Below are 18257 nucleotides of genomic sequence, written 5' to 3'. Positions count from 1 at the left end.
CTTAACTAAAATATGTTGACAAGACTGAGCTGATTGACTCAAACTAAGTTCCTCTTACAAACACACCCCTCAACGCTTCATCTCAGATGCCCCACTTCTGTCAAACTCGGTGCTAAAACGCTGTAAAAATATTCTTTTAGCGTCTCAAAAGCAAGTCAAGTGAAGCACATCTCTGCCATTTTTTTTCCAGCTGTTTCCCTTTCAGGTAACAACCCTCTGCCTGAGTTCAATTTCAGACTAGAAAAATTAGCATTTCCTGCGAAAATGCAGTGTGGATGCTTTAAAGCTGAAGCTGTATGCAAAAACTAGCTGAAAAGGCTGAAAAGTTGCAGAAATTGTAAAAACTTTGCAGAAGCAAAGGAACTTTGCTAAAATGGAATAACTTAGCAGAACTGCAATATCTTAGAGGAAACATAATACTTGGCAGAAATACAATAGCATACCAGAACTTAGCAGAACTATTGTAACTTACCAGAAACATGATAACTTCTCAAAAATACAAGAATTTAGGAGAAATAATATAAGATAACAGAAAGAATGTATTTAGCCAAAAATACTTAAGCATTACAGAAACACTATGATTTAGAAAAATAGTACAACAGAGCAGAAATACTGTGATTTACCAGAGACACTGTGTTGAACTATGAATATTGTAATTTTAAATCAATACTATGTTTCAGCACAAATACTATAATTTGACAGAAATACTATAATTTGGCAGAAATACCATGTTTCAGCACAAATACTCTGGTTTAGCACAAATATTATAACATAGCAGAAATACAATTATATAGCAGAAATGCTATATTTAGAAAGAAAAATATAATATAGTAGAAATAGTATGATTTAGCAGAAATACTACAATATAGCATAATAACAATGATTTAGAACAAATACTATGATTGAACAGAATAGTAATAACTTAAGTGAAAATACTGGAAAATGTAAGATGACAAGCTGAAAAAAAAAAAACGGAACATGGTTAAGTTCCCTCAAAACTAATTGTTATTCACCTGTGAAAAAAAAATAAAGAAATAAAAATAAATTTAAAAAACAAGAAGGAACAGCCAACAGATACACACAAAATCAAATATGTATACACAAATGCACAGAGAGAGAGACACACACAGAGGGTCTATGCCAGTCAACCAGTCTGAATATATTATATTTTTTCCAACAATGAGATGCTGCCCTAAAGAGGGTCTCTCTCTCTCTCTCTCTCTCTCTCTCTCTCTCACACACACACACAAGATCCAATTCAGTCAACCAGTCTAAATATATTGAATTTGAATCTTACAATGAGATCATCCCATAAAAAGGCTTTCTCTCTCTCTCTGTCACACACACACACACACACACACACACACACACACACACACACACACACACACACACACACACACACACACACACACACACACACAGGGAGAGAGAAGCAAGTTTCATGCTCAGTCAAGCAGCCTGGGAGCTGCTCAATTTGAATCCACCAATCAGAGAGCCTGTGCACTTTTTCCCGCCAAAACAGGTGCACGCAGCACAAAGAGACACAGGATTTTTGCAGTCTATTTCTCGTAATGACGACTCCCCTCAAACAAATGACCATAATTTCCTAACCGTAGGGGCTAGAACGGTCATTCTTACACCGTTTTGTTCAGAAGAGATGGGGGAATCTTAAAGTGTTGACAATTTATCATTAAAATATGAATTATTAAAGATATTTGACTTCTAATGCACCATAACTGAGTAGAGCAAAGCAAAAACTGCCTTGACTTGCCCTCAAACAACGCTTTCTAACTCTAAATCTATTTGGAGTATCGATATCATTCTTTCACCGTAAGAGACAGCAGGCTTTGGTGAACAATCATGGAAATTTTCAGGTCTCTGTGGAAATCCATTAAAAAGATATGACGAGAGAAAAAAGTGGTTCATTTCCAGAGTTTGAAATCTGAAGAAATCTGAGCGAAGGACAAATTTCCTACTCTCAAACAAGTCTAACTCATTTCAGAACGGCAATAGGTGAGAAAAAAATTCTTGAATTGTGAGCGTCAGGAGTGTCTGAAGATATACTGGGACAAGCCTTATGTCTTAACTTTGCTTCGTTAAGGAGATATGACGATTGGAATATGCCTCTCATTACAGAAATCAAGCGGTGATTTTGAACAAGCTCTCCATTGACTTTCTATGGAGAGTTTTGCGACTTTGTGTTGGTCTGAGGAGATTTGCCAAAATTCTATAAATCCCACAACAATGATAGTGACATTTTCGGAAAGCCAGCAAAAATACCTACGTTTTGATGTATAATTTGTGGAAGTTGAGTGAAAATTGAGCAAGTAGCAAGAAGTTGTTTGGACATGAAGAGAAGACTGCAAAACCTTCAGTGGCACACTGGAAGCCAAGTGCATAGCAACCATAACAACGCATGTATTTTGTGAAAAATCACAATTTTGCAACTGAAAACTTTAAGAGGCATAAAAGTAAAACGGTAAAAGATTTGAAAAAGCTGATTTATACCTGAATAGCCCAATAATTTGAGAACATTTTAAAGTTTGAATGCTTGTTCTACGTGAAAATATGAGGAAGTAGTTAAGTTTCGAAAACAAGCAAATTTTAGCAGAATTGCAGAAGTTTCCCATTCATTTCAATGGGACAAATTAAGCTTAATATTTTAAAAAGTATAATAGTGAAAAATACCAAAAGACATAGCACACATTAGCAGAAATAGCAGAATAGTTTAAAATTTGAACGGTGAAGATCGACTGAAAATTGTGGAAGTAGTTAAGTGCCAAAAAGTGTACGGAAGTCCCAAGAGGAACTCAATAGTGTGGATGCTTAAAGCATCCACACAATAATCACATTATAAACTCAAAAAGTAATTCTGAACATCTGACACATTATGGAAGAAATCCAGAGATCCCAGCCTTCTTGTCACAAGCTGCCTGTCAGCTGTGGAGACGAAGATTTAATAATGTTTTTTTCTCATTTTGTATTTAAGTCGCTCGGGTTTTCTGATTCAGTAGAACAATAAATCATAGAGGAATGGTGTTTTATTTGCTATGGAGGGAAAAGCGGTGTTTCTCTCTTCCCCTCTGTTGCACACACACTATGCATGAATATTATAAATTTAACTAAAACCACGAAGGACATTCTAATATCGTTTGGGTTACCTCGCCTGGCTAACCCAGCTGTTTATTATTCCTCCGTGGGGAACCCTATTGTCCATCTGCACTGAGCTCCATCAGCACCCATCTGCTGTCCCTTTCACCTCACGCTCACCTCCGCTGCCTCTCATCCCCCAGATCTCTGTTACACGACAAAGACCGCTTTATAAATTGACCAAGGTGTAAAACTAAACCCAACAGAAGAAACAAGCTGTGGAATAACTTACAACAATCCAGAATGAACATGTAGTACTGGGTGTAGTAATCTATTTCCTTCAATCTTAGGTTTTTTCACTTTTAATAAGAAGAAAAGGCAACACGAGGATGAATTTCAGTATTTGTAGCTCGCCCTGCGTGATCATTTCACCATAACAAGCATGAGTGTCTTAATATGTCAAGCCTTATTTGATGCCCTAAATTAAAGGAAGGCTTAGGGCTCTGCCTAGTGGTTGTAATATCAATTACAGTGAACAGGCTCCTCTGCTATTATTTTAAAGGGATGGATTACCATTAAATTTGGTTCCCAGAAAGTGAAACCTAATGTTTCGTTTTCTGGGAACATAAAAATACGATTCCAGGACTTTCCCTGAAGTCTACTGGCATTTAAGATCTAGCTCCATGTTTCTTCCAGCTCTGTTGAGCACAAAAACATTCACAGAAGCGTACTAAAGTGCAGTACAAGCAAACATCTAATAGATCACAGAAACACACACAGAGACATATAAATATATTGCACATAAATGTCTGTAATGTAGCATAAACATAAATAAAGAACTATATGCTTACCTGGTCTAAGTTTTTAATCAAATAGAACATAAACATTTTCTATCAGGCTGAACTCCAGAAGAAGTCAGGTCATAGCCACAGCCTCGGTTACTCGTGCAGCTCCAGGCGATGCTTGCAGACTACATCAAGGCTGGCTTGATTTTCTACAGCAGCGGGGACTGAATGCACTCCAGTCCAGACCTGCACAGTCTAAACAGATAGAATTACAGAAAAGCACAGGCACTCTAGACTACAAGGCTGAATTTTTTTAAAAGGCTAAAATCTGTGACCAAAAGAAGACTTCTCTGCAAAGGAAATAGAAAATGTCAGGCCATTTACAGACTCTAAATCCACTAGGAGGCAGTAATGTTAAAGTTAATTGTCTGCTAAAAGTAATGAGATATGACGCAGATGACTGAAGTCAGCCTCTGTCAAAGGTGGAAGACTTGTATTGTACTTTTACTGTAGAAAACAGACCAGCTTATGGCTTCCTGTATGAGTTTCCTTTACTATGTCACAATTTAAATGAATTTTATGTGGTGCACTTTTGGGAAACTCAATGACTCAGTAATGCCAGATCGTACTTTGTCCCTGTTTACTTAGTAAGTTTTCTGGGGGTGTTTGCAATGAACAGTGTTCATTGCAAAAAATAAAAAATAAAAAATTAAGTATCGCATCTTATTTCAAACAATTAAAAAATTCCAGGAGCCTGGTAAAGAGCTAGGGCAGCCTGAGGGAGGAGGCTGCATTAAGCAGGCCTGTGAGTTGGAAGGGCAAAACAGCTCCACCACTGAAGAGACTTGATCTGGAAGGTCAAACGTTTGGAGACACCAATTTAATGGTTTTTCTTTAATTTTACTACTTTCTACTTTTTAGACACATACTGAAGACATCAAATATATGAAGCAAGATATATGGAATCATGTAGCAAAGACAAAATGATAAATAACTCTAAATGTGTCTTATATTTTAAATTCCTCAAAGTAGCCACTCTTTGCTTTGTCGACAGCACTGCAAACCCTCGGCCTTCTCTCAATAAGCTTCACGATGTAGTCACCTAAAACGGTTTTCACTTCACAGGTGCGCCTTGTCAGGGTTCATTTGTGGAATTTCTTGCCTTCTTAATGGAGTTGGGACCATCAGTTGTGTTGTGCAGACGTCAGGTTGGTACACAGCTGTCAGCCCTATTTGACAACTGTTAGAATTCATATTATGCCAAGAACCAACCAGCTAAGTAAAGAGAAGCGACAGTCCATCATTACTTCATCATTAAGAACTAAAGGTCAGTCAGTCTGAAAAACTTTGAATGTGTCCCTAAGTGCAGTCGCATAAACCATCAAGCGCTACGACGAAACTGGCTCAAATGAGGGCCGTCCCAGAAAAGGAAGATCAAGAGTCACCTCTGCTGTTGAGGATAAATTCATCCGAGTCACCAGCCTCACATATTGCAAGTCACCAGCACCTCAGTTTAGAGCCCACATAAATGCCACACAGAGTTCCAGTAGCCAACTCCTAGCTTCCACAGTCACCCGACCCAAACCCAATCAAGATGGTTTGGGATGAGATGGACCGCACAGTGACAGCAAAACGGCCAACAAGTGCTCAGCATCTCTGGGAACTCCTTCAAGACCGACTACCCGTCTACCTGAAGCTTATCGAGAGAATGCCAAGAGTGTGCAAAGCAGTAAAATCAAAGCAAAGGGTGGCTATTTTAAAGAATCTATAACATAAAACATGTTTTGAGTTATTTCACACTTTTTTGTTTACCACATATTTCCACAAGTGTTTTCATAGTTTTTATGCCTTGAGTGAGAATCTACAATGTAAACAGTCATAAAAAGAAAGAAAAACCATTAAATGAGATGGTGTGGCCAAAATTTGGACCTGTAGTGTGGGTTAACACACAGATTCTGACAGAAGTCTGACTGTCAGTGTCAGATATGGGCAAGCGGAGCAGGAAAGCGGTGTCCTGGATTGCTGGGATGGCATGGCGGTGGCAGTGGTGGGAGAAGAGCAAGGCTGGGGTGAGCCACTGGGAATCAGACAGTTAAATAAAATAATAAAAGTGTAGAAAATGATGTATAAAACACTGGACACAATTTTCAGGCTCGTGCCCTGCATCCTATTATAGATTTATTACATGTAAAGTACAACTGCACATGAATTAAACATAATCTTGTGCTGGGTAAATGCTCTGCAAAAAAGAAAAACTTTTATGAGCCTTTACTCAAGTTAAATTTACACCCCGTTTAAGCGACTTAAGAGTACACAAGTTGTACATTCAAAATAAGCTACCTAAATAAAATGTCCTTATTATGTAGAGACTGGGACTTCTCAGAATTACAATTAGGCCATTATTTTATTGGATAATTGCAGCTGTGGAAGACTTTAATCACTCGTATACTGCTGTGTCATTAGATGTATACAATTCCATTTATTTTAAAGCTGACTTATTATGTTGCAGATAAATTGTATGGAATATAACAAACAAATGCATGCAAAAAAAGTAGAACTGGAAGAGAAAATACACAGTACATTAAACCTGCACTTTAATGAAGCACTTGAGTAAATGTACTAAGTTATGTTCCTTTCCACAGCTACTGTGACAGTCAGCGCACATTGGTTTTATTGCTGTTTTATATTTTTTCACTGGTTTGATTGTGATTTTATTTAGAATTTTTACTTTCAGTTCTGCTTACTTTTGGTTAGTTTCCAGTGTGTTTGCTAGTTTCAGTTCAGCTTTTATTTTTCAATAATATTCATTTTTGTTCTGAGTATAATTCATTTCACTGACAGCTTAAGTTGCAATATTATTATAATGTGGGTATTAATTTTTCAGGGGAAAGTTTTAAGGTCAGAATAGATATTGCAATATAAACACAATGCCACATTATAAAGATTAAGGGGAAAGTAAAAAACAAACAAGCATAAACACACTGAAAGAAACTCAAACTAAAGGCATTTCCTCTATATTTTATTTCAATTAGTTTTGTGAGTATAGACAATCAACTCAGTTGGTTCTGTAGCTTTTAGTTTTACTTTTTTGCCACCATATGCAATGTTTGTTTAATGCCTAGCCTAACTTCTTAAAGCTTGTCCATAACACCAACAACAGCAAAACACCAACAAAAACATAAGATATAAAAGTTAAGCTAAAAGTAAAACATTTAAAGTTAAAACGGGTGCATTTTGAAATGGGTATAAAGATAAACAACTGTAAATGTTAGTTTTTCCAGCAACTTTGCTTTACTTTGACATCTAAACTCATACAAAATATATATGTTTTGAAAACTAACCATAAGTAATTTACTTTTTGGTCTATATAGTTCAAACTTTTCACTTAAGAGTGGTTTATCCTTACTAAAAAAGCAGACTGTCAATCTGCATGCTAGCCAACAACAACTTTATGTAGCATTGCTGTATGCTAATTACAAACCTTTATCCTGATATTAAATCACTTTTACACACATAAAGTTCACAGAGAGGATGCAGACGCCCTCTTTATGCAGTGTACTAGTTAACAGTTTACTTTAAAGAGCTGCTGTAAGGCGGGTGTTGTCGAAATACTCGGACTGAACGTGGAGAAATCGATTACTTCTCAGTAACGACCTCTCCGCATAGTGTGGCGAGCTAGCAACAGTGAGAGCGCTGACCTGCTGCAGTTGTGTGAGGGCGCCACTGGGAGAATCCCTCTCTCCGCTCCCTCTGTCTCCACAGCTCCGTTTTCCCAAAGAAAAGAAGAGGAGAACTAGGTCCGGGGAGGAGGAGGGCCGCCATTACGGAAAGCTGACAGAAATACCACTTTCACACGCGCAATCTGCTCCTAAATTGATCGGGACATGAGCAGTTTGTGTTGCAGCAGAAGGCATTTCTTAAGCGAAACAGCACCGGCGATTGCATCAAACTCACCGTTGTCTCGTGTGCGCGACCGGCCCAGCGTTATGTGGGCACAACAATGGACAGAATAATTATTGAAAAAGCAACGTGGTGAACCGGGAGGAGAAGACGACTGAGTAGATTTTTTTTTCCTTTTTTTAAACACGCGTCTCAATCTCGCACTGGTGAAGAAAGCGTTGCGGGAACAGAAATCGGATTGTTCTATTGTTCGGGATATTTATTTCTTGCCTTTCCCGTGTTTGATTTCAGTTAAAACATTAGTGCAAGGAAAAAAACAAAACAGGAGAAATCCAGACATGGGTGAAGGATATTGTATTCAGATGAGCACATCGCACAAATTGTAGAGGTATTGGTTTCATGTGCGAATAGTTCCGACCCACAGTGCATTCTCTGCGGCTGCTTATGCACATCAGGCGGCGGCGAGGGCTGCGGCAAGAGCTGGCCTGACAGATGCAAGAGGAGAAAGGGGGAGAAATGCAATGGTATGTATTCTACGTGCTCGCTCTGCTTTATTGGCTATTTCCTAGCGAAGCTGTCGAGTGCTACACCCCAAGACAGCTGGGTAAATACATTCCCGTGAAAGGTTGTCTGTCTGTCGGTGTGCAGGAGGTAAGGCTATCCCGGCTCTCCGGCGCTGCCATTTCATTATGTAGACAGCAGGCCTGGCGTGGTCACCCCTCTCTGTGCACCCTCAAGCCCGTGTTAACTGTTAATCCTTTTGCAGAACATATACGGTTACACAATCTTAGCTTTAAAAAAAGTAGGTTGTGTGAAGGGAATTGATTAAAAGGGCACTTTGGTGTGCTGTTTTGCTGATGGCGTTTTGGTAAAGGCATGCTGGTTGGTTTTTTTTCTTGATTTGAAAAGAACTTGTCTGCTCATTTGGATATCAGGCCTTGCTCAGCTGAGCTGTTTGGACTGCCCATGTTTGCTTCCGACCCCACCATGAAGTCATGGTCATATGGCAGGTTAAATATTTCTTCATGACTCATGCTTTTTTTGTTTTGTATTTTTAAATGCAGGATTTTTTCACTCAGGAAATCTTATTACACATTAATTAACCTCTGCATATGGTTTATTTTTAATTTTTTTTAGATCACATTATGTGCCGACTATTGTAGCAGAATTGCATCAGTGCTATAATAATAATAATAATGGAAGCATTAGTCAGTGCCATAAAATTGGCAGTAACATTAAGTGTCTTAAAGGTGTGAGCAAGTCCGTAGCCCTTTGGCAATGATGGTAAGTGTGACTAAGGCTGTTTAATAAGCTCTTCATACATTTTTTTGGTCAGGGAAGATGCTTTTAAAGATAGCTGCTGTTTCCCTTAGGCTGAAGAGTGTTGACTGAGGCGCTTTCACCATAGTCATTTTAATGCTTGTCACCCCACTCACTGATCAGCTGAGGTCGTCATTTTAACAAAAAGGGGGGGAAAAGTACCACTCCCAACATGTTTCTCCAGGGATTAATGTCATCTTTTGATCCTCTGTAGATGTTTTTAAGGAATTCTGGCGATCAGTACAGCCGGTGTTGAAATGAGTCGATTAAATAAATTTGTCGATCAGATAAAAGATTATTCAAAAATTTAGATGAAGCGCAGTCAAGTGTACTTGCCCATTTTATTCAGTTCATTAATTGAATGTGCAAAAATGAGCCTTCTTCCTTATTTGAGATTGTGTTTGGCCCCCTGCAAGGAGACCACATTGCTGGTATTCCTGTTATTATATGTCTGTTTTCATTACGCTTTGCTGGTGGCAGGATGTATGCCAGTGTGCATATAATATTAATGCAGTGATGTCGGGCAACTTGAAATCAATTAAAAATAATGAGAACCAGTATTGGTTGGTGTTATGGGTTCTTTGTGGCATTTACCATTGAGAGGATTCATCAGTCTTTGTCAAACAAAGGGAATAAGCACAAAATGGATTAATATGTGCCTCCATTATTATTATAGATAGCATCTGTTGTTAAGAAGGATAAAAGTAAAAAATGCCTCATTCAAACTAACAAGTACATTTTTACATCTTAAAGTAGCATAATGCTATTTACTTTTATTATTATAGCTGCTTAAGGGGAAGAAGGGCCTGACATTTGCCCAATCATTCTCTTTCATACTGTTTTGTTTCCCCCCTTTATTTCAAAATGAGTTTTTGGTTGATTGCTTATTTTGTCTGATTTCATTTTTTTTGTTCTCTGTTTCTTTTGACAGGATCTGATTCATGCAACGAGTGAATGAAAGAACCGTCTGCTCATATCACTGCGGCGCTGTCTTATTATAATTTAAGCCCCAGCAGACGAAAGAGAAATCTGATCTCCTTTGTAGATCAGCAACTTTATGGACAAACATTCAAGTGAACTCCTTCATACAGTGCCTGTTTAAGGCAGGATGAGTGTCAGCAGGCTATGATGGCCAAAAAGCAAGATGCGCGGTCGCCCATTTACAACCTCATTGTGGTGGGTTTGTCCGGAACAGAGAAAGAGAAGGGACAATGTGGGGTTGGCAAGTCCTGCTTGTGTAATAGGTTTGTGCGTCCTAGCGCTGATGACTTCTACTTGGATCACACGTCCGTGTTGAGCACCAGCGACTTTGGGGGTCGAGTGGTCAATAATGATCACTTCCTATTTTGGGGGGAGGTGTCACGGGTTCTCGAGGAGGGGCCCGAGTGCAGGATGCATGTTGTGGAGCAGACCGAATTCATTGATGACCAGACGTTTCAGCCACACCGTAGCACTGCTATGCAGCCCTATATCAAACGGGCAGCAGCAACCAAGCTGGCCTCAGCAGAGAAGCTCATGTACTTCTGTACAGATCAGCTAGGTCTGGAGCAAGACTTTGAGCAAAAGCAAATGCCAGAGGGTAAGCTGCAGGTTGATGGCTTCCTCCTTTGTGTCGATGTAAGCCGTGGCATGAATCGAAACTTTGACGACCAGCTGAAATTTGTCTCAAACCTGTATGGTCAGCTGAGCAAGACTAAGAAGCCCATTGTGCTGGTCCTCACCAAATGCGACGAAGGAGTAGAGCGCTACATTAAAGATGCACATACCTTTGCTATCACAAAAAAGAGTCTACCGGTAGTTGAGACATCGGCACGCTCAAACATAAATGTGGACCTCGCCTTTCTCACTTTGGTTCAGCTTATCGACAAGAGCAGGGGCAAGCCTAAGATCATCCCATACTTTGAGGCCCTAAAACTCCAGAGTCAGCAGATAGCTTCTGCTAAGGATCGCTATGAATGGCTAATCAACCGTATAGTAAAGAATCATAATGAAACCTGGCTAAACACCAGTCGACGCATGAACAACTCCCCAGAGTACAAAGAATATGTCTTCTTGGAGGGAACGGCTAAATGCAAGAAACTTTTTCAGCAGCATGTCTACCGTCTGAAGCAGGAACATATTGAGAGGCGTCGGAAAATATACGTAAGCACTCTTCCTTTAGCACTTAGCTCTTTAGTGCCTGACCTGGATGAGATTGATCAGTTGAGCTGGTCTGGGGTACAGAAAGTCCTTGAGTCCAAGCAACACTTCACCCACTGGTTTGTTGTTCTGGAGGACTCGCCATGGGAGGATACGTCTCACATCGACAACATGGAAGATGAGCGAATCCCTTCTGACCTGTTGGAGACTGCTGAAGCAGAAGAAATTTTTAATGCCCACCTGGAGCATCTGCGCAATGAGTGCAAACGGGCGGAGATGAGGCAGGAGTTTAAGCAGAGACTGGCTTCCTCCCCCTTCGTAACACCTGGTAAACCTTGGGAGGAGGCCCGGAGCTTCATCATGAATGAAGAGTTCTACCAGTGGCTTGAGGAGCCAGAATACCTGGATCTCTATAATCGGCATCAGAAGGAGATCATTGACCGTGCTAAAGAAGACTTCCAGGAGCTTCTGCTAGAATACTCTGAGCTTTTTTATGAGCTTGAAGTGGATGCTAAACCCAGCAAGGAGAAGATGGGGGCAATCCAAGAGGTTCTTGGGGAGGAGCAGAGGTTCAAGGCACTACAGAAGCTTCCTGCTGAAAGAGATGCTTTGGTATTAAAACATATCCACTTCGTCTATCATCCCACCAAGGAGACCTGCCCTAGCAGTCCACACTGCGTAGACTCTAAGATTGAGCAGCTGTTAGCATCACGTTTTCCCTCCCATTACCCCTTTTTTGACGTGAAAGCTCATTTTGGGGACACCAAGGCTGACAGAATAAACCTCGTTATACTTGGGAAGGATGGACTAGCCAGAGAATTTGCCAATGAGATTAGAGCTCTCTGCACAAACGATGACTGGTATGTGTTAGACGGGAAGATGTACGAACTGACGCTGCGACCTATTGACGGAAATGTACGTCTTCCGGTAAATTCTTTCTACACCCCCACTTTCACTCCTCATGGGTGTTTGTGTTTGTATAATTCAAAAGAATCACTTTCTTATGTGGTGGAAAGCCTCGAGCGACTTAGGGAGTCAACTCTGGGCCGAAGAGATAGCCAGCTAGCACAGCTGCCGACTTCACTGCTTTTAGTCACTAAACGAGGTGTAGGATCATACGTTGATATAGGTGGTGACACTGCCTTAAACTTGATAACACAGGGGCAGCAGTTTGCAAGGAGATTGCAGTGTAGCTTTTTAGACCCCGCCTCCCCCGGTGTGGGCTACGGTCATAACATAAGTGAGACCCAAATAAACCAGGTGCTGAGGGGCCTTCTGGATATCAGGAGGAGCACATCTTTTAGTAGCAGCTCCCCACCTCTCCTCCCTGAGCCTCCAGGTCTCCGAGACTCTCAGCCAGTCCCAGAGGCAGACCTTCGCATTGTCATGTGCTTAATGTGTGGAGACCCCTACGACACCGAGCAGCTCCTGTCGCCTTTCTTAATGCATCAGCACTGCAGGCCCATGTCTAATAGCGGCACCTCCGTGTTGCTGGAGCAGACAGTTGGTGGACATAAGCTGGCTATAGAGCTCTCTCTGCTTTCATACCACGCCTCCTTCACTTTGAGGAAGAGCAGGTTAGTGCACGGCTACATTGCAGTCTACTCGGTCTCCCGAAAGGCCTCCCTGGAGACCCTTTGTGCATTCTTGTGCGAGGTGCAGGACATCATCCCTATTCAGCTGTTGGCAGTCGGAGATAGCCAGGCAGAGCTCACTGACAGCGATTATGCCTGTGAACAGCTGATCCAGGGGGAGGAACTAGCCCATGAGATTGAGGGTCGCTTCAACAGCGTGGTTTGTGGGTCTGGAGGGGTGGTGGGGGGCCTCCACAGGATAGAAATGTTTCATCCGTTTCTGATGGAGGTAGTAGAGAAGCGCAACATCGTGGAGGCCACGCACATGTACGATAATGTCGCTGAAGCGTGTACCAATGAAAATGTCTACTCCCCGCGCTGCAGCTCTCCTAGTCCTGTCACTATGTTCCTGGATTCCGAGGACGACGTAGAGCCGTCGCCACCGTACTATGATGGCACGCTCACATCTCACAGTAGCGGTTTCAACATGCCCGACTTAGATTCCAGTGACATCTCTGTCATATCTGATATCAGGGACTTTGAGAACAAACTGAACAACAAAGTACCCCCCCAAGTGAGAGTGAAACCAGGCGTCACTTTCGATTTCCGGAAAATGAGCCGTAACCCATATATCGACACGCTGGGTCATCGGCGGTCCTTACCCTCTGCTGTCACCTGGGTTCCTGGCGGCGACATGGGATACGATCCCTCAGACTACGCCGAACCCATTGACGCCGTTTCAAAACCCCGCCCGAGCAACGAAGAGATCATCTACTCGGTACCACATGACAGCACACAAGGAAAAATCATCACCATCCGCAACTCAAACAGGATGCACTCCAATGGAAACGGCTCAGACAGCGAAGCGGACAGCAGCTCTCTGGAACGAAGGAGGAAGTTCTCTGCAATTGGCGTGAAGCCTCGTCTTTACCGTGACCGCTCTAAGCGGCTGGGCAAGTTCAGTAGCTTTCGCACGAGCTTCATAGGCAGTGATGACGAGATGGGAGCTCTTCCAAAGTCCAAAGAAGATGACTTTGGGACCCTTAAAGGTGAAAGTCTAGTGAATGAGGAGAGCGAAGACCCAAAGAAGAGGAACATTCTGAAGAGCCTGCGGCGGACAGCCAAGGTGTGTTATTATTGAGAAAAGCCATTTGTCATGTTGCATAGCTTTCAAATTAGTGTAATGACTGGACATTTTGTTAGAAGCCATGGAGTGCACCTTGGTGTCAGCGTAATTATTGCTTTGAGATACTAAGAGTTTCGTTCTTTGCCTTTTTTCCTGCAGAAAACTAGACCAAAGCCCCGTCCAGCTATTCCCAAGCCCTTGGAGAGCAACTACTTCGGGGTCCCCCTGGTGAATGTGGTATCCCCAGACAGACCGATCCCTCTCTTCATTGAAAAGTGTGTCCGCTTCATTGAGACAACAGGTAAGTGCCTTTTTTTCCTCGTTAATTAACAGCTTATTTCGTGCTGTTCCTTTAATTGTGTTTAAAGTTTCATTCAGAGAAATTCTCACTGCACTCATCACTTATCAGGTTTTTAATTTGTACTTTTGGTAAAGGTCTTTTATGGAATTTATTTTAGTGATTAATCATCTTCACATTCCTGCAGAGTTCCTAAACCCATGCACCTGCTCATGACCATAATGCAATGTGAAATTAATAGTAGGGTGCGTTTAATCTTCAGCATCTGTTTAATCTTCGGCGTCTGTGTTGCCTCGTCTGTTTGCAAAGGGGCTGATGAAGTGTTTGTGCTTTGCTTGTTTCCCACTGTGACACCCATCCACGTCTTTCCCCTTTTCTCTGCTTCGCTCGTTCTCCTTCAGGCCTGAATACGGAGGGTTTGTACCGCGTAAGCGGCAACAAGTCGGAGATGGAGAGCATGCAGAGGCAGTTTGAGCAGGGTGAGTTGCTCATCGTACTTGTTTGAACCAGCTGTAATTATGTGACTGCCTAATCAAAACATGAGCAGGGTTACTGGAAGAAAGTGACACAGAACTCATTGCTCATTCCCGATGAATGCTACGACTGACGGGTGTTAACTGTCATTCTCCCTGTGCAGACCACGGATTAGACCTAGTGGAGAAAGACTTCTCCATAAACACTGTGGCTGGAGGCCTCAAAAGCTTCTTCTCTGAACTGCCTGAGCCCCTGGTGCCTTGTGCTCTGCAGGTGGACCTACTGGATGCTTTCAGTAAGCAAACACTGCTGGGCTGGGAGAGTCTTTACTAGAACATAAAAAGATTATTTCTTTAGAAAGGAACAGGGGTGGGAAGGTTTTGGCAGAGCTGCTCCATTTTAGGTGTTTTAGTCTTGACAAACATTTTTCTGACGGCGTAGAGAGACGTTTCAGCTTTAAATCACTGTGTGTGATGAAGTCTTTAAAAAAACATCCTGTTTGTGCAGAAATCAGTGATAGAGAACAGAGGCTGTATACCATGAAGGATGTCCTGAGGAGGTTCCCCAAGGAGAATTATGATGTCTTCAAATATGTAACGAACCACTTACACAAGTAAGTCCCCTGTTTACGGTTTAAATCACTTTCATGCGTTGTCATCTTTTTTTTTTTGTTTGCTTGTTTTTTACCCCTCCTCCGCTATATGAGAAGGAATCAGTCAGTGTACCTTTCTGTGTTTTCTCAGGGTGAGCCAGCTGAACAGGGTGAACTTGATGACCAGTGAGAACTTGTCCATCTGTTTCTGGCCCACCCTCATGAGGCCAGACTTCTCCACCATGGATGCTCTGACTGCCACGCGCACCTACCAGACAATCATTGAGACCTTCATCCACCAGTGTGCATTCTTCTTCTACAACCAGCCCCTCCTCGACTCCCCCACCGGCCTGGGGGGCCTCCCTGCCTCGCCCACCACCACCCTCGGCGGGAGCTCTGCCTACTCTTGTTACCGCTCCTCTCCACCTCACACCACCCCTCACTTCAGCCCCTTGCAGCAGTCCCCACCCACTACCCCCCAGTCTCCCCTGCAGTCTCTGCTCCCTCCCCTCCACCAGCACCCCCACGCCCACCATTCCCCCGCTGAACAGGAGACACTGTGAGAGACAATGAAACCATGTGTGCCCATGATGATGCTGGACCTTATCACCAACACACACTAAAAGAAAAAAAAAAAGAGTAAAAAACAAAAAGAAGTAAAAGAAAAAAATGTGCACATGCACATTTCATTTTTGATCATGATGGACAACCCAGGTTATGAGAACTGGAGATGGAAAGTGTCTGAGAAACTTCCCCAACCTGCCAATTATGTTTGTGCTTGTGTGCGTTGGAGCGGAGGCTACCATTACCAGTGAAGCTCCTTCCGCCCTCTGATCTCCTGGATGAGTGGATGTCGGGTCAGAGAAGTGGAGGGCAGAGGTCACGGTCACAGCGAGCCACCACTCATCCCATAATACAAAGAAATAGAGACCTCTATGCCAAGCTGGAAGAGAAAGACTTGGGGCCACCGTGTTTTTAGTATGTGTAAAAACTGTTTTTAGTTTCTTTTTCTCTTGAAAGTACTGCCACTGGATTTATAGTCTGGTCCTCTGTAGGTCCTTTGGGCAGCAGTTTGCTCCATATAGCAGAGTTTCCTCTGTGTCTGCCTTTTGGGTTTCTGTCATCGGCTCTACTTGAGGGGTCAGCATGGGGATGGGAGGGAAGGGAACGGTTGGGAGTAACACATCCAGGGATGCACTTTAATGATCACTGTTGGGTTTTTTCTCCTCAAAAGGGGTTTTTCTTTTTTTTGACATAGTTTTTTTTCTTACGTGATTTTAATTTCACAGCTCAAACAGCCATACCCATTGCCACGACAGAGCTCTGGCAGATCAAACTTTGTTTACATCAGATGTGTTTTTTGTATCCACAAACTTATCTGAAGCACTTTTTTTTTTTTTTTTTTTTTTTTTTTTAATAGTGTAGTGTTTAAATATGAAGAAATGCCACACGGATTCATTGTTCATGTTTGTTTGTGTAGTGGTCAAGTGTGGCATCAGTACAGGCTTGTGAAACAAGATCCTTTTTGTAAAAAAAAAAAAAAAAAAAAAAAAAGAAAAGGAAAAAAAGTGGATCCGGTGTGGGTGGGTGGGGGTTTCCCATTTTAGGTCGGTGGGAAATCCAAATCCGCTCGTGTTCCTCATTCATCCAGCCATGTGAAAAACTCGTTTTGTTTGTCCTCTTTTCTAGCTGTTGGTTGATCAGAGTGGGCGTATATAGGGATGCTTAGTTCGATTAGGCCGTTGGAATATCAGTGAAGGCTTTGCCTGCCGTCGGTCAAGTGAAGGAGAAAACTTTTGCCATTTTGAATGTGTAACCCAGCAACGCCATACATGCAAATTTTACGCTAGCATCTGTTGTCCACGTAAACCAAACACTTGAAACATGATAGGTTTCCGGACGTGTTGCTGTGGCTGTTTATCAAACCGAGCGCTTTGTATCCGTGTACTATTAACTCTGAAGGTTTAGTATTCTCAACGCACTGTCACTGCTAGTCCTGCTATTGAAACACAATGACCAGTGGAAGTGAAGTACCTGCGGATCGAGACGTTCAGGAAGCACCCGTGGCAGTTTACTTGCTCTAGTTGATTAGTTTTGTGCTGCAATATCGTCCTTCATTTTCGCTGAAAACAAGCAGCACTGATAATGAAGGCCTAACAACTTTAATAACGGTTAAGTCCATGAGAGGAAGCACTGTCTCTTTCAATGAAGGTGGAAGATGTGGACCAGAGGACTGCGGCTCTGCTGTAGTTCTCGGTTGCTATGACCACAGAATAGTGGGATCAACTGTATGAATATTTAGGATCAACAATTACTGGTACTTTTTGGGATCATGATGCTGTTGGAAGTCAGTCATTTTACCTGTTCGTCAGGAGTATAAAATGAGGGCTTTCCTCAAACCGTGCAGTGCTTGCAGCTGAACCTGGCGCAGAACCGACCAGACAACACGATTCCCTGGAGTATATAAATGTTACGGCATCGCTCTCGATGCCCATCCTCGGCAGATCCTGCTGAGGCAAAAAAAAAGTGAGTGCGTACTACTCTATGATGGTTGTTTATTTGTATGTTTGGGGGGGGAGGGGAGGGGGACACCACCTTTTAGTCAATGGTAGAAAACATTTCTAGTGTGTATTTCAATGATTGAAAGTCCATTTTTACAATTTTGTGAATGGTTCGAGGCCACCTGAGTTTAGTGCATGATTTAAAAAAATAAACAAAACACACATACACACACATGCGCACACACCAGGGGAGAAGGACGAAAGCCTCCCTCCCTGTTTTAAAACGTGAAATTAGAAGAAAACCAATACTGAAGTGGAAATAGCTGCAACGTGAAAGTTGATGTACTGTGCACCAGAAGCAAACCATGGAATTTGTCTGACTGAGAATAGTGTTTGAAGATGAAGGCCTTATGTGAACTGTATAATAGTTAATAAATTAAATCTTGTAAAATTGT

General features: G+C 42.1%; 2 protein-coding genes across 2 annotated transcripts in view; one reads left to right on the top strand and one right to left on the bottom strand.

Moving 5' to 3' along the window:
• The window catches only part of LOC308387049 (unconventional myosin-Ic-like), a 21600-nt gene extending 13896 nt beyond the window's left edge, over positions 1–7704 (bottom strand). The window contains exons 1-2 of the mRNA XM_080866924.1: positions 7577–7704; positions 3945–4133 (exon numbers count right to left, since the gene is read on the bottom strand). The gene's annotated coding sequence lies outside the window, so the exon portion shown is untranslated. The remainder of the gene's footprint in view (positions 1–3944; positions 4134–7576) is intronic.
• arhgap35b (Rho GTPase activating protein 35b) lies at positions 7652–18257 on the top strand. The gene is made up of 7 exons (XM_080866923.1): positions 7652–8302; positions 10030–13937; positions 14097–14238; positions 14637–14714; positions 14873–15004; positions 15217–15322; positions 15453–18257. The coding sequence occupies exons 2-7, from the start codon at positions 10224–10226 to the stop codon at positions 15862–15864; spliced, it is 4584 nt and encodes a 1527-aa protein (XP_080723049.1). The 5' UTR covers positions 7652–8302; positions 10030–10223; the 3' UTR covers positions 15865–18257.

Source organism: Rhamphochromis sp. 'chilingali' (assembly GCF_963969265.1).
Source record: "Rhamphochromis sp. 'chilingali' genome assembly, chromosome: 19".
Classification (NCBI taxonomy): Eukaryota; Metazoa; Chordata; class Actinopteri; order Cichliformes; family Cichlidae; genus Rhamphochromis; species Rhamphochromis sp. 'chilingali'.
The sequence above is the reverse complement of the archived record's forward strand: the minus strand, read 5'-3'. Positions and strand labels throughout refer to the sequence as shown.

Excerpts from the sequence above, each read along its gene's own strand:
- arhgap35b (XM_080866923.1), top strand. The coding sequence starts at position 10,224 with ATGATGGCCAAAAAGCAAGATGCGCGGTCGCCCATTTACAACCTCATT. Across the intron at positions 14,239-14,636 it reads CCGCTTCATTGAGACAACAG|GCCTGAATACGGAGGGTTTG; the intron begins GTAAGTGCCTTT and ends GTTCTCCTTCAG. Across the intron at positions 14,715-14,872 it reads GCAGAGGCAGTTTGAGCAGG|ACCACGGATTAGACCTAGTG; the intron begins GTGAGTTGCTCA and ends CTCCCTGTGCAG.